Source organism: Littorina saxatilis, linkage group LG2, assembly GCF_037325665.1.
Source record: "Littorina saxatilis isolate snail1 linkage group LG2, US_GU_Lsax_2.0, whole genome shotgun sequence".
Classification (NCBI taxonomy): Eukaryota; Metazoa; Mollusca; class Gastropoda; order Littorinimorpha; family Littorinidae; genus Littorina; species Littorina saxatilis.
The window spans coordinates 14,006,949-14,020,156 of record NC_090246.1 but is presented as its reverse complement, the minus strand read 5'-3'; the positions used below and the strand labels follow the sequence as shown (position 1 = coordinate 14,020,156).

At 42.4% G+C, this 13,208-nt stretch overlaps 1 protein-coding gene across 1 annotated transcript; it reads right to left on the bottom strand.

Annotated features, from left to right (window-relative positions):
- Positions 1-109: 109 nt before the first annotated feature.
- LOC138958256 (D-beta-hydroxybutyrate dehydrogenase, mitochondrial-like) lies at positions 110-13,191 on the bottom strand. Its single transcript, XM_070329367.1, has 7 exons — positions 12,968-13,191; positions 12,312-12,635; positions 11,463-11,663; positions 9,821-9,973; positions 8,294-8,487; positions 6,819-7,055; positions 110-676 (listed from the first exon to the last, which is right to left on the bottom strand). Exons 2-7 carry the CDS (start codon positions 12,514-12,516, stop codon positions 605-607), a joined length of 1,062 nt encoding a protein of 353 aa, XP_070185468.1. The 5' UTR covers positions 12,517-12,635; positions 12,968-13,191; the 3' UTR covers positions 110-604.
- Positions 13,192-13,208: the final 17 nt, after the last annotated feature.

Here is a 13,208-nt window from a genome sequence, read left to right as displayed (position 1 = left end):
GTCTCTGTCTCTGTCTCTGTCTGTCTCTCTCTCTCTCTCTCTCTCTCTCTCTCTCTCTCTCTCTCTCTCTCTCTCTCTCTCTCTCTCTTATAACACAAACACTCCGACAAAGGATGTACATTTATTCGCGGCAAATCGGTATATTGTATATATACACATGTTACACCAGTTCTAGGCAATCAAAGTTACTCTTGACTGAGCAAAGCAAAATGTCCGCTTCTCCGGGGATTTCTGACTGAACAGTACACTAAAGCACTTCCCCGCATTTTTCAATAGCACTGTCTTTTTTGATCAGTTCTAAAATTCCTTTATTGAACAATAACAATAATAACAATATCAACACTTTATTGAACAATAACAATAATAACAATATCAACACTTTATTGAACAATAACAATAATAACAATATCAACACTTTATTGTGCATTAAAAAAAGAATACATTAAAACGGAAAATTGTCTTCGACACGTCTAACCTACCTGTCAACGATTATAAAATACACATCGAAATTCCGTCATTTCTTCAACACGTTACATAATGCAGTCTTTCCATTTTTCCTGGGACTGGTTGGTGATTCCTTGGTTTCTAGCTGTGTCTTGAAGATTCAAAGGTAGAAATATGACACCAAAGCATCAAACAAACGATCTGACAGGAACGGCTTTACCCGAACCAGCATCTGAAAACATAAACAGTCATTTATTTTGAGGTGCGGAAAGACTATACTTTATACAGTTGCACCCCGGAAAGACTATACTTTTTACAGTTGCACCCCGGAAAGACTATACTTTTTACAGTTGCACCCCGGAAAGACTATACTTTTTACAGTGCACCCCGGAAAGACTATACTTTTTACAGTTGCACCCCGGAAAGACTATACTTTTTACAGTTGCACCCCGGAAAGACTATACTTTTTACAGTTGCACCCCGGAAAGACTATACTTTTTACAGTTGCACCCCGGAAAGACTATACTTTTTACAGTTGCACCCCGGAAAAACTATACTTTTTACAGTTGCACCCCGGAAAGACTATACTTTTTACAGTTGCACCCCGGAAAGACTATACTTTTTACAGTTGCACCCCGGAAAGACTATACTTTTTACAGTTGCACCCCGGAAAGACTATACTTTTTACAGTTGCACCCCCGGCCCCTTTCAAGACCTCCCAAAATCTCAGAAAACCAGGTCTTAACTCGCAAGTCGCGTAAGGCGAAATTACTTCATTTAGTCAAGCTGTGGAACTCACAGAATGAAACGGAACGCACTGCATTTTTTCACAATGACCGTTGTCCGCCGCTAGTGCAAAAGGCAGTGAAAGTGACGAGCCTGTTTAGCGCGGTAGCGGTTGCGCTGTGCTGCATAGCACGCTTTACTGTACCTCTCTTCGTTTTAACTTTCTGAGCGTGTTTTTAATCCAAACATACCATATCTATATGTTTTTGGAAACAGGAACCGACAAGGAATAAGATGAAAATGTTTTTAAAACGATTTCGGAAATTTAATTTTAATCATAATTTTTATATTTTTAATTTTTAAAACTTGTTTTTAATCCGAATATAACATATTTATATGTTTTTGGAATCAGAACATGATGAAGAATAAAATAAAAGTAATTTTGGATTGTTTTATAAAAAAACAAAATTATTACAATTTTTAGATTTTTAATGACCAAAGTCATTAATTAATTTTTAAGCCTCAATGCTGAAATGCAATACCGAAGTCCGGCCTTCGTCGAAGATTGCTTGGCCAAAATGTCAATCAATTTGATTGAAAAATGAAGGTGTGACAGTGCCGCCTCAACTTTTACAAAAAGCCGGATATGACGTCATAAAAGATATTTATCGAAAAAATGAAATAAACATCTGGGGATATCATACCCAGGAACTCTCATGTAAAATTTCATAAAGATCGGTCCAGTAGTTTACTTTGAATCGCTCTACACACACACACGCACAGCTACAGACACACACACACATACACACACGCACACACACACATACATCACGACCCTCGTCTCGATTCCCCCACTATGTTAAAACATTTAGTCAAAACTTGACTAGAAGTAAAAAGGAGGGAGTCTTTAAATGGGGTTACGTTTACAGAGGTTATGAACGGAAAATCTAAAACATGGGGGAAGTCTTAAATGGGGGGGGGGGGGGGGGGGGGGGGGCGACTTTTAATGGGGGGGAGGGGGGGGTGCAACTGTATATTATCCAGCACACCAACGCGAGAGCATATACAAATCTATGGAAGGCGAAAAGGGTCAAATGATCGAGCAAAAGGATCGATCAAAAGGATCGATCCTTTCGCGTTTGACCCTTTCCGCCCGACGCGCGGAAAGGGTCAACGATCGATCAAAAGGATCGATCAAAAGGATCGATCCTGTTACTGGATCCGGTGCCGACAAAAAGTGGAACCGGAATTTTACCGGCACACAGTCTGGAGTTCACATGTTGGTGGCAAACTGACTTCAGATTTCAGTTCGCGTGTACGTGCGTCCAGTGTTCTAGATGATCGAACCTGTCGCAAAGACCTGTACGTGTACGTGTAGATATTCCGTCTCCCGTGACTCACTTTTTTTCTCCAATGACATTGGCAATGTTTCAAATCATACATTGTTTACCAAGACTGCAGATCTCGGCTCAAACGCGTGACGTAAAAACTAGATTTGATGACGTTACCCGTACACGTTCCTGTATACGTGCTGAAAGTGGCACATCTAGATCTGTTGCAGACGAACGCTTCGCGCCAAACACTTTTCACACAGTAATTTTAACTGCACACCCCTAAATGTACTCGCTAAAACAAGAAGAATTTTTTGTTTATTTCTCTTGATATTTCATGCTCCTTCACGCCGCATCAGAACACGTAATCTATTTACTTTACTTTCTAGATTCGTTCTTTGTGCTAATCCGTTCCATGATTTTCCGAAACAGCGCGATGAAACTGCTCGTTCAAAGTATCGTGTAAAAGGATCGATCCTTTTGCACGATCCTTTTACTCAATCATTTGACCTTGAAAACGACGTTAAACACCAAATAAATAAAGAAAGAAAGATCATTTGACCCTTTCCGCGCGTCGGGCGGAAAGAGTCAAACGCGAAAGGATCGATCCTTTTGATCGATCTTTTTGCTCGATCATTTGACCCTTTCCGCGCGTCGGGCGGAAAGGGTCAAACGCGAAAAGGATCGATCCTTTTGATCGATTCTTTTGATCGATCATTTGACCCATTTTCGCCTTCCATAAAAATCGGCACGCATGCACATACGTAGGCTGTTCCATAATTATTTAGAATCTCAGAAACGGAAACACATATCAACAATCTAACCAGGCCATTTTCTAGACCAATCCTTCCCCAGCCGACACCCAACTGGCCATCCTCTCAAACGTTCTCATTCTGGCCTGGCACCACGTGACATCAGCTATACCTGGTATGGCCCTCGTGAAGGCTCGGACAGAGTATTCAGGGGTCTCTACCTGTGTTTCCGCGGCTAATTCTTGAAATCCGAGAACAGGCTGAACTATCATGGGGAGATGTCAAGAAAATAGGGTGGATGCAACCAGCAGCAGTGCTCCCTTTGGTGCCAAGAAATCTGTTGTCGCAAAGGCAGTATAGACAGGTGCGTTGTCATGTTGCAGCATAAGCCCTCGAATACCTGTGTTTGGACGGTGTTTGTGCCAAGCCTCGAAAATGTTCGACCATTAGTGGTGGACACAGCAGTCAGACGTAACTGTATGCCTGTCCTCAAGCGTCACAGTGTTTAAATGCATTAGAAAAATTACACTTAGAAGCCCTACGAATTATAATAGGTGGAGTTAAGGGCACTAGCCATGCAAAGCTGTATGAGGAAAGTGGGCTATGTAGCCTTGAAGAACGAAGGAAAAGACATAAATTAATTGTTTTTCATAAGATGATACATAACAAATGCCCCCAGTACTTAGTAAATGTATTGCCCCCTCTTGTAGTTGACATTAATCCGTATCATAGACGAAGACCATTAGAAAGATATGTGCCTCCTCATAGAACCGAATTATTTCGCAACTCTTTTATCCCCAAAACGACTGTACTATGGAACACCTTACCAGATAACGTTAAAATGACCACCTCCTTGAGCGAGTTCAAAAATTATTTGTTAAATGCTGATTTTAAAGTACCATGCCATTATTATTTTGGAGAAAGATTTGAACAAGTACATCATTGCAGACTGCGTATTGGTATGAGTGATTTGAATTTTGATTTATGTAAGCGGCACCTTAAGGATTGCTCTCAATGCGAGTGTGGTTATCCCAGCGAGACTGCTGAACATTACTTATTGCATTGTCCCTTGTATAGAGATATAAGATTATTGTCCATTGATAATTTGATAAATGATTATAAGTATATCGAAGTATTATTGAAAGGCATCCCGCAATATTCACGAAATGTCAACCAGACCATATTCATAACTGTACAGGACTATATTAGACAGACGGGCAGGTTCCGTAAATGAGCCTCTATACTTCACTCATTACATTTATTAGACACTGTCATGCGACATGCTGCCTGACAAATTTTTCCCCATAACCTCTCTCATGTTCTTTTGTTGTTTTCCGACTTATCAATTATGTCTCGATTTATGCGCAATGTAGTGACTTTTCCTCTGATCACAATACGCATTAACTTTGTGCGAGTGTCTTATGTGCACTTATTATAATTGAAAAAATCCCCTCAAATATTGGCGCTCCAAGTCTTCTTCTTCTTCTTCTTTTTATATTTAGTCAAGTTTTGACTAAATATTTTAACATCGAGGGGGAATCGAAACGAGGGTCGTGGTGTATGTGCGTGTGTGTGTCTGTGTGTGTGTCTGTGTGTGTGTGTGTGTGTGTGTAGAGCGATTCAGACTAAACTACTGGACCGATCTTTATGAAATTTGACATGAGAGTTCCTGGGTATGAAATCCCGGAACGTTTTTTTCATTTTTTTGATAAATGTCTTTGATGACGTCATATCCGGCTTTTCGTGAAAGTTGAGGCGGCACTGTCACGCCCTCATTTTTCAACCAAATTGGTTGAAATTTTGGTCAAGTAATCTTCGACGAAGCCCGGACTTCAGTATTGCATTTCAGCTTGGTGGCTTAAAAATTAATTAATGACTTTGGTCATTAAAAATCGGAAAAGTGTAAAAAAAAAAAAAAATTTATAAACCGATCCAAATTTACGTTTATCTTATTCTCCATCATTTGCTGATTCCAAAAACATATAAATATGTTATATTCGGATTAAAAACAAGCTCTGAAAATTAAATATATAAAAATTATTATCAAAATTAAATTGTCGAAATCAATTTAAAAACACTTTCATCTTATTCCTTGTCGGTTCCTGATTCCAAAAACATATAGATATGATATGTTTGGATTAAAAACACGCTCAGAAAGTTAAAACAAAGAGAGGTACAGAAAAGCGTGCTATCCTTCTTAGCGCAACTACTACCCCGCTCTTCTTGTCAATTTCACTGCCTTTGCCATGAGCGGTGGACTGACGATGCTACGAGTATACGGTCTTGCTGAAAAATGGCATTGCGTTCAGTTTCATTCTGTGAGTTCGACATCTACTTGACTAAATATTGAATTTTCGCCTTACGCGACTTGTTTCCCTTAAGCTAGCTACTAGCTAGCTGCCCTTTCCCTACCTCATGTATCACCAACCCCTTCCCATTTTCTGCTTGTTTGTGTATCTGTTTTGTCTTTTGTTTTGTTTTTCGTTTCCTGAAAGTAGCTAATGTACTTATTCCGCCATCATGCTAACCTTTGTTTTGTAAATACTATGATTGCTTAAAATAAGCATTATATGCTTGAGTATGTAATCATCCATGCATTGTTCTTGTCATGATTAAAATTGAATAAAGTTTTGTTTAAACCAAATGCCTTGATAGGGTGTCTTGTTATTTGAACTTGGCAGGGGTTGGGTCACCTGGTTAAACACCCGAACAGACGACAGTTGTTTGGTTTCAGATTGGAGCTAATTAATCCAGGTGTTTTTTTTTACCACTGACGATATTCCATGTTGATTTGGACAAGCCATTACTGATTTGTTCAAGTTTTGTCAGGCAACACTCTGCCCTACCCCTCTTTTACCCGTCACTGGGTTCATGTGGTACCCAACCGGCAAATCGCTTTGGGGCCATTAATATTTGTGTCAGATCTGTTCAAATGCAGAGCTTTTAATGCCAAGGGCATATTGCATCTCCCTGATTATAATTAAGTGATCTTTTCTTATTATCTGTTCAACAGCGCCAATGTTTTCGAGGATAACGAATGAAAGGAGTAGACCAGGATGGGTATCATGTTCGAGGCTCCGTCTACCCGGTTTGAAATTGCTGTACCAGTTTTACACCACGGCTCTACAAAGAGCGTTCACCCTGAAACAAGTCATCACACTTTCATGCAGATCGGCCTCGTTTAACCCTTATTTTGTAGTTATTGTAAGTTATGGCTCCGAAATCGCGAATTTGAGCTTCATGACGCAATCTCATACATTGCGCGCTGAGTATCTTTCCGAGTCGACCATATGAAAACGACATAACTCTGGAACTTCATTTTTTGTGTCAAGCCTCATGATAGTCTATTATTTAACGGCATGATTTTGTATTTAACGCCATTTTGCCAGGAGCCTGGATTCTAAATAATAATGGAACAGCCCTCGTATTAAACAAACACTGATTCCGCTGCCTGTGCGACAGAGTGCCGTGTTGCGCACGTGCGTGCATGTGTGTGTTAGCATGTCATTGTGTGACCCCCTCCCCCCCCCTCTCCCCTCGCGTGCCTCTGCATTATTGAACATACCGGGTCTTTGTCGAGCAGTTGATTTGAACCGTCCACGATATAGCGATAGTCCGGGTCACCGGAGAACAGGGCATCCGAAATGGCCTTCACCACAGGGGTCAAGGTCGGATGCGAGCGTCCGGCGTCCGCTTCGATCTCGCTCATGATCTTGTCAAAGTGGTCCCGGCTAAACACCTCTTTAACCTCGTCTGAAGCCTCGGCCCACATCTCGTCAAACTCTCGTCGGATCCTCGCTATCTGTCACCGAGACATACATTTGGACGGTGGTGAAGTGCAGGGCTGGATCCAGAGAGAGAGAGAGAGAGGGGGGGGGGGGGGCTGGGTTCCGGAAGCTTCTTCGAAGGTACACCCGGCACATTGTGTACCTTTTTTCTCAAGGAGAGATCCAAACTACCCCTTTCTAATGCATAATGTCAACAGTATCTGGGGGCGAGGCACCCCCCCCCCCAGACACCCACCCCCGCCTGGCCAGCAACTGTATTCCCCTCCCGTTCCCCTCAGTTTGTCCAGCCTTATTTTTAAGAGCCCTTAAAAGAAAAAAGGCCTTATTTTGCTAAGGTCATATTGGAAATGAGGCCTTAAAAGAATAAAGCCTTATTTTTGTGGCTCTTGTATGTTGTTGCAGAGAGAGTTAGTTAGTTAGTTAACTGTTGCTTAATGGGTCCAGCGGACCATTAAGGCCAAGTCAGGACCCCGTTGCAGAGAGAGAGAGAGCGCTTGAAAGAGAGGAGAGACAGACAGACGAACCAAATTTGACCATATCTGGCTCAGCCCCATCCTACCTGTCTGACCTGTTCACACTCTATACACCCTCACGATCCCTCCGCTCCTCTGTAGACACTAGAATATTCCGTCTATCTTCTTTTAGTCGCAAACAGCACGGCCAGAGAGCCTTCTCCCACTCTGCTGCCGTTGCGTGGAACTCTCTCCCTTACTCTATCCGACACTGCCAAACATTTTGTTCCTTCAAATCAAACCTTAAAACACACTTCTTCACACAGTATTTTGATTAATTTTATTTCAATATGGTGCAGTTTTGATCAGGTGTTTGAATGTTTGAATGTTTTGCTTGTGTTAGTATGCTTGCAGCTTGTATTGATGTAGTGTTTCGTTGTTCACTTGTGTGCTGAATGCTGCTGCACATGCTTTTTTGCTTTGCTTTGTATGTATATGTATGTTTGTTTGTTTTTTCATATTTTTTTCATTGTAAAGCGCTTAGAGAACGTAAAGCGCTCTATAAATCTCCCATATTATTATTATTATTATTATTATTATTAATATATTTGTTGTTTTTCAAGTTCACGTTTATTGAATGGCTATACATTTTATATTTGTTGCATAGGTTAATCACGCTTCTCATACCCAATTAAGTCACTTGTGATGAGTAATAAACCTTAAAACCTTGACTGAACTTTCACGGCATGTTGCAGTCTACCTATGCAACGTTTCGCCAGATCTTACCTAACCATACTCACCCCATCTTTGTTGATACATCCAGTGACACCACCGAAGTGTCCAGGTTCAATGATGCTGACCTTGACCCCGAACTGTCTCATCTCCATCCGGGTGATTTCAGAGAAGGTCTCTCCGCCATACTTTGTGATGTTGTAGGCAGCGTTCAGAGGCCTGGAAATCTGGCCTTTGATGCTGGTCACATTCACGATTCGACCTATAACAACGAATACAACATTCACAAGATGAAGCAAAGGATAGTAGCAACTGAGAAGAGTCGAAATTCCGTGAGAAATAGTTGACAAATATTACATAAATAAAACTCAAAATCATACAATTTACAGATTCGCAGGTGCACATGGACATTTTGATGACACCCTGGATCCAGCTCTAGCATTTCGTAAGTGCACTGGTTTTTTTTCCCAAAATCAAAAAAACAACCCAGAAAGGTTAAATTATTGGAACCTTTTAAATCAGGTCAAAACCAAACATTCACAAGAAAGGTAGATAGGTCGAAGTTCTTGTCAATGGTTGGGTTTTGTCCTGAACTAAATGTTAAAATAATTTTTCATTTTTCTTAATTCTTGATTTAGAAAGTTAGCAGCCTATCTGGTGTGGATTAGTGCTGTTAGTCCAGCTCCACGAGTTTGTGAATCGCCCATCTGATTAATTTGCTTCGTCATGCATGTGAGCTTCAGATCTGTGGGACTGTGGTCACGAGGATCAGACTCCGCCGCACGTTCTGAAAGCGTACCATCTCATTGCCCCTCATTCCCCTTTTTATGCCCCTCCTCTGCCACCCCCTACCCCCTCCCCCCCCCTTCTTGACCACCCCCGGGCAGAGGAGAACTAATCCGCAGAGCTGTTGACGAACTCACCAGTTCACTTCACCAGACGGCATCACACTATGAGAGACATAGTCGGCGACTGGAAACAAGATGCCAACTTTCAGTTAATCCTACCAGTGATTCCAGTCAGGGCTGGTCCTGGGTTCTGGAAGCCTCACCCCCCCCCCACCCCGGCCTCCTACCCGGCATATGTACAATTTGTTCTCAAGGAAAAACCCAAAATACCTCCTTTCAGATGCTCAACAGTATCTGGGGGACTCCCGCCCGGCAAACCGAATGTATCCCTGTCTCATTGTGAAGCCCCTTCCTCTCATACAAGATGCAGTTCCAGTCCCTGCCATTCCTGCCATGCTTGCAGCGTGGGTTCGAATCCCCGATTTATTTATCGGAATCAACTCTTTGTAGACTCCCTTTGGTGTCCAAACACCCCCGTGTGCAAACATCCGCACAAAAAAGATCCCAAGTTCACAGCGAAAGTCTCAGGGCTTGGAAAACACGAAGACATGCATCATCTTTCGTCTCTGATTATCATGATTGTATCTGCATACTTTGACGAGACAAACCCAATGCTGACGTGTCGAAGAAGACAGCCCTAGCGGGCTTGTTCGAGTCAAAGTACCACACCATACCTTCAGCCTGTCCCAACATAGGCCAACCGGTCTAAGAGGACGTTAAGCCCCAATAGTCAGTCAACACACTGACCTCTGGTCTGTCTGAGGAGCGGCAGGAAGGCGCGCGTGGTCTTGACCATGCCGTAGATGTTGATGTTGGCCACCAGCAGGTACTGCCTCATCGTCGTCAGCTCCACGTCACCCACAAAGTTGTGTCCCGCGTTGTTCACCACGCCCCACAGACCTGCGGGGTAGAAAAGGCAGAATGCGGGCAGGGCTAGGTCCAGGGGGGGGGGGGGGGGGGGGGAGGGGGGGATTCCTGGGTTCCCAAAGTCCCTCCAACCCACCCCCTACCTGGCAAATGTACCTGTTTTTCAAGACTCGAAATAATTTCAACAGCATCTTGGTGACCTCCCTCCCCCCCCACACAACCCCACAAGACCCCCGCCATGCGACCCCCTGTACCCCTGCCCAATTTTCAAAGCCCTATATAGCTCCTTCTCATACAATAGGTCCAGTCGTGGAATGTTTGGAACGTTTGTATCATGTTGTTTGCTTTTTATATTTAGTCAAGTTTTGACTAAATATTTTAACATCGAGGGGGAATCGAAACGAGGGTCGTGGTGTATGTGCGTGTGTGTGTCTGTGTGTGTGTCTGTGTGTGTGTGTGTGTGTGTGTAGAGCGATTCAGACTAAACTACTGGACCGATCTTTATGAAATTTGACATGAGAGTTCCTGGGTATGAAATCCCCGAACGTTTTTTTTCATTTTTTTGATAAATGTCTTTGATGACGTCATATCCGGCTTTTCGTGAAAGTTGAGGCGGCACTGTCACGCCCTCATTTTTCAACCAAATTGGTTGAAATTTTGGTCAAGTACTCTTCGACGAAGCCCGGGGTTCGGTATTGCATTTCAGCTTGGTGGCTTAAAAATTAATTAATGACTTTGGTCATTAAAAATCTGAAAATTGTAAAAAAAAATAAAAATTTATAAAACGATCCAAATTTACGTTTATCTTATTCTCCATCATTTGCTGATTCCAAAAACATATACATATGTTATATTCGGATTAAAAACAAGCTCTGAAAATTAAATATATAAAAATTATTATCAAATTTTTTTTTTCCAAATCAATTTAAAAACACTTTCATCTTATTCCTTGTCGGTTCCTGATTCCAAAAATATATAGATATGATATGTTTGGATTAAAAACACGCTCAGAAAGTTAAAACGAAGAGAGGTACAGAAAAGCGTGCTATCCTTCTCAGCGCAACGAATACCCCGCTCTTCTTGTCAATTCCACGTGCACTGCCTTTGCCAGGGGCGGTGGAGTGACGATGCTACGAGTATACGGTCTTGCTGCGTTGCGTTGCGTTCAGTTTCATTCTGTGAGTTCGACAGCTACTTGACTAAATATTGTATTTTCGCCTTACGCGACTTGTTATTTTTATTTTATATTTAAAACAAATTGGTGCAGTATTTGCCCTTGTTTTTACAACAATGTCGCTGTACTTGCTGGCCAAAACAAGCAATTATATTATATCAATTAAACAATGATGTCCATTCTTTATTATGTGAGTGCGCGTTTAATCATAAACAAATAAATTGAAAGAATCCAAACAATCTCTCTATGATATCATGGGCAATTTGTTTTCATTTTTTTTACGAATTATTCGTTTTCTTGTTCATCCCCTGCACTTGCTGTACAATCCACGTCTTCTCCCAACCATACCCGAGTTTGCACATATCCCTTTGACATGACGTAGACACTCGGCCACACTGTCGTCACTGCTGACGTCAAGAGGAAGCACCGTCATACGTTCAGATTTGACGTCACGCAGGGCTGTGGCCCCCTGCCCCTCAGGCCGGAAGACTGTGGCGATCACGTGACAACCACGCTCGTGCAGATACTTGGCAAGTGCATGACCAATTCCTTAAAATAAAAAGAGCTTAGTATATATTTTCGAACCAATGAAAATATTGTATACGTGATTCTGAACAAAAGAGCGACAATGGAAATAGTGTGTATGGATTGCTTTATTTTCCCTTGCGCTGTAAATAACATTTGTGAGCAAATGTACACAATGTAAGTTTCAGTCTCGGTCTTAATACTACATAAGCCTACACACTTTTTGTCTGCCGGTTTTCTGTCTTTTCTTACTTCTGACCTTCACTTTTGGTCATGTTGACCCCTAAAATCATGCACACACACACACACACACACACACACACACGCACGCACGCACGCACGCACACACGGACGGAAACACATACGGTGCACACTGTGCAAACACACACACACACGCACACACACACATCACACACACACACACACACACATTCACACACACACACACACGCAGGCAGATATACACGCACGCACGCACGCGCTTGCAAACACACACACACACACACACACACACACACACCACACACACACACACACACACACACACACACACACACACACACAGGTGCCAATACAGACAGACAGAGAGAGATAACAGTAAATAATTAGGCACGAGCGTCTATAAAATAATTGAATGTATCTCAAGCATGAAAAGTTAGGGGTTAAAGTTACCTGTGTCACATCCAGTGATGAGCACTGTCTTGTCATCAAGAGGAAGGGTACCCGCCGCTTTCCTTCTGGCCTTGGTGTACCCGTAATAGAGCATACCCAGGGTGGCGAGACACAGCAGGGTGGGGATGCTGAGGGCAAAGTAGAGAGCCAGCAACCCCACCCCCACCATTCCCGCTTGAAGTCCGTACACTACCGCCCATGACATTGTGTGTAAGGGTCTATTCTTCCTGTAGCTTCTGGTCTGGACGGTGTCTTAATATACGATGTTCGGAAATCAGTCTGTCAAGTTTGTATGAGTTGTGGAAGAGTTACTTTCCCTTGTTTCTATAGAAACATTGAGGCAGGCCCACAATGGCACGCTTAGCTTGCCTCAATGCCGTTTCCATGGATAAGCAAAGAAAACAAAGGAAAGCAACTCTTCCACACCATACCCCCCCCCCCCCCCCAAAAAAAAGAAAAAAAAAAATCCGGATTTGGTCTATATTTCTACAGTACAGCGGAACAGTTCTAATCCTCTTCTTGAAAACACACACAATAATACAAGTCTAGTTGGCCCAGTGTCAGCGGAAAGATACGTGCTAGATGAAATAAAACAACAAACACTTGGAGTCCAAATGAACGAACATTATTGTGCACACACGCGAAAAAGACGCTACCTTGACTTATTTCCGAAAGGAATAACGCAGTGCGCTCTGCGCAAACCTGCAATAAAGCTAAATTGTCACTGTATGCTTTCTGTGACCTAAATATGACACAAGATATGGATGTTTGTCTAGTAGTGTCTGTTCAAGGTCTTCGGATGTAATTGGATTATGTACGGTCGTAGTGACCGGATAAAAACAGCTGGTTTACAAACGTGTATTCCCACAAGATTGACATCCTTACGTCGCCACTGCA

Bases quoted from the DNA above. Each gene is read 5' to 3' on its own strand.
- LOC138958256 (XM_070329367.1), bottom strand. From the start codon at position 12,516: ATGTCATGGGCGGTAGTGTACGGACTTCAAGCGGGAATGGTGGGGGTG. The intron at 8,488-9,820 runs GTCAGTGTGTTG...TCGTTGTTATAG, and splicing joins GCTCCTCAGACAGACCAGAG to GTCGAATCGTGAATGTGACC. The intron at 677-6,818 runs GTATGTTCAATA...TTATGTTTTCAG, and splicing joins AACTGCTCGACAAAGACCCG to ATGCTGGTTCGGGTAAAGCC.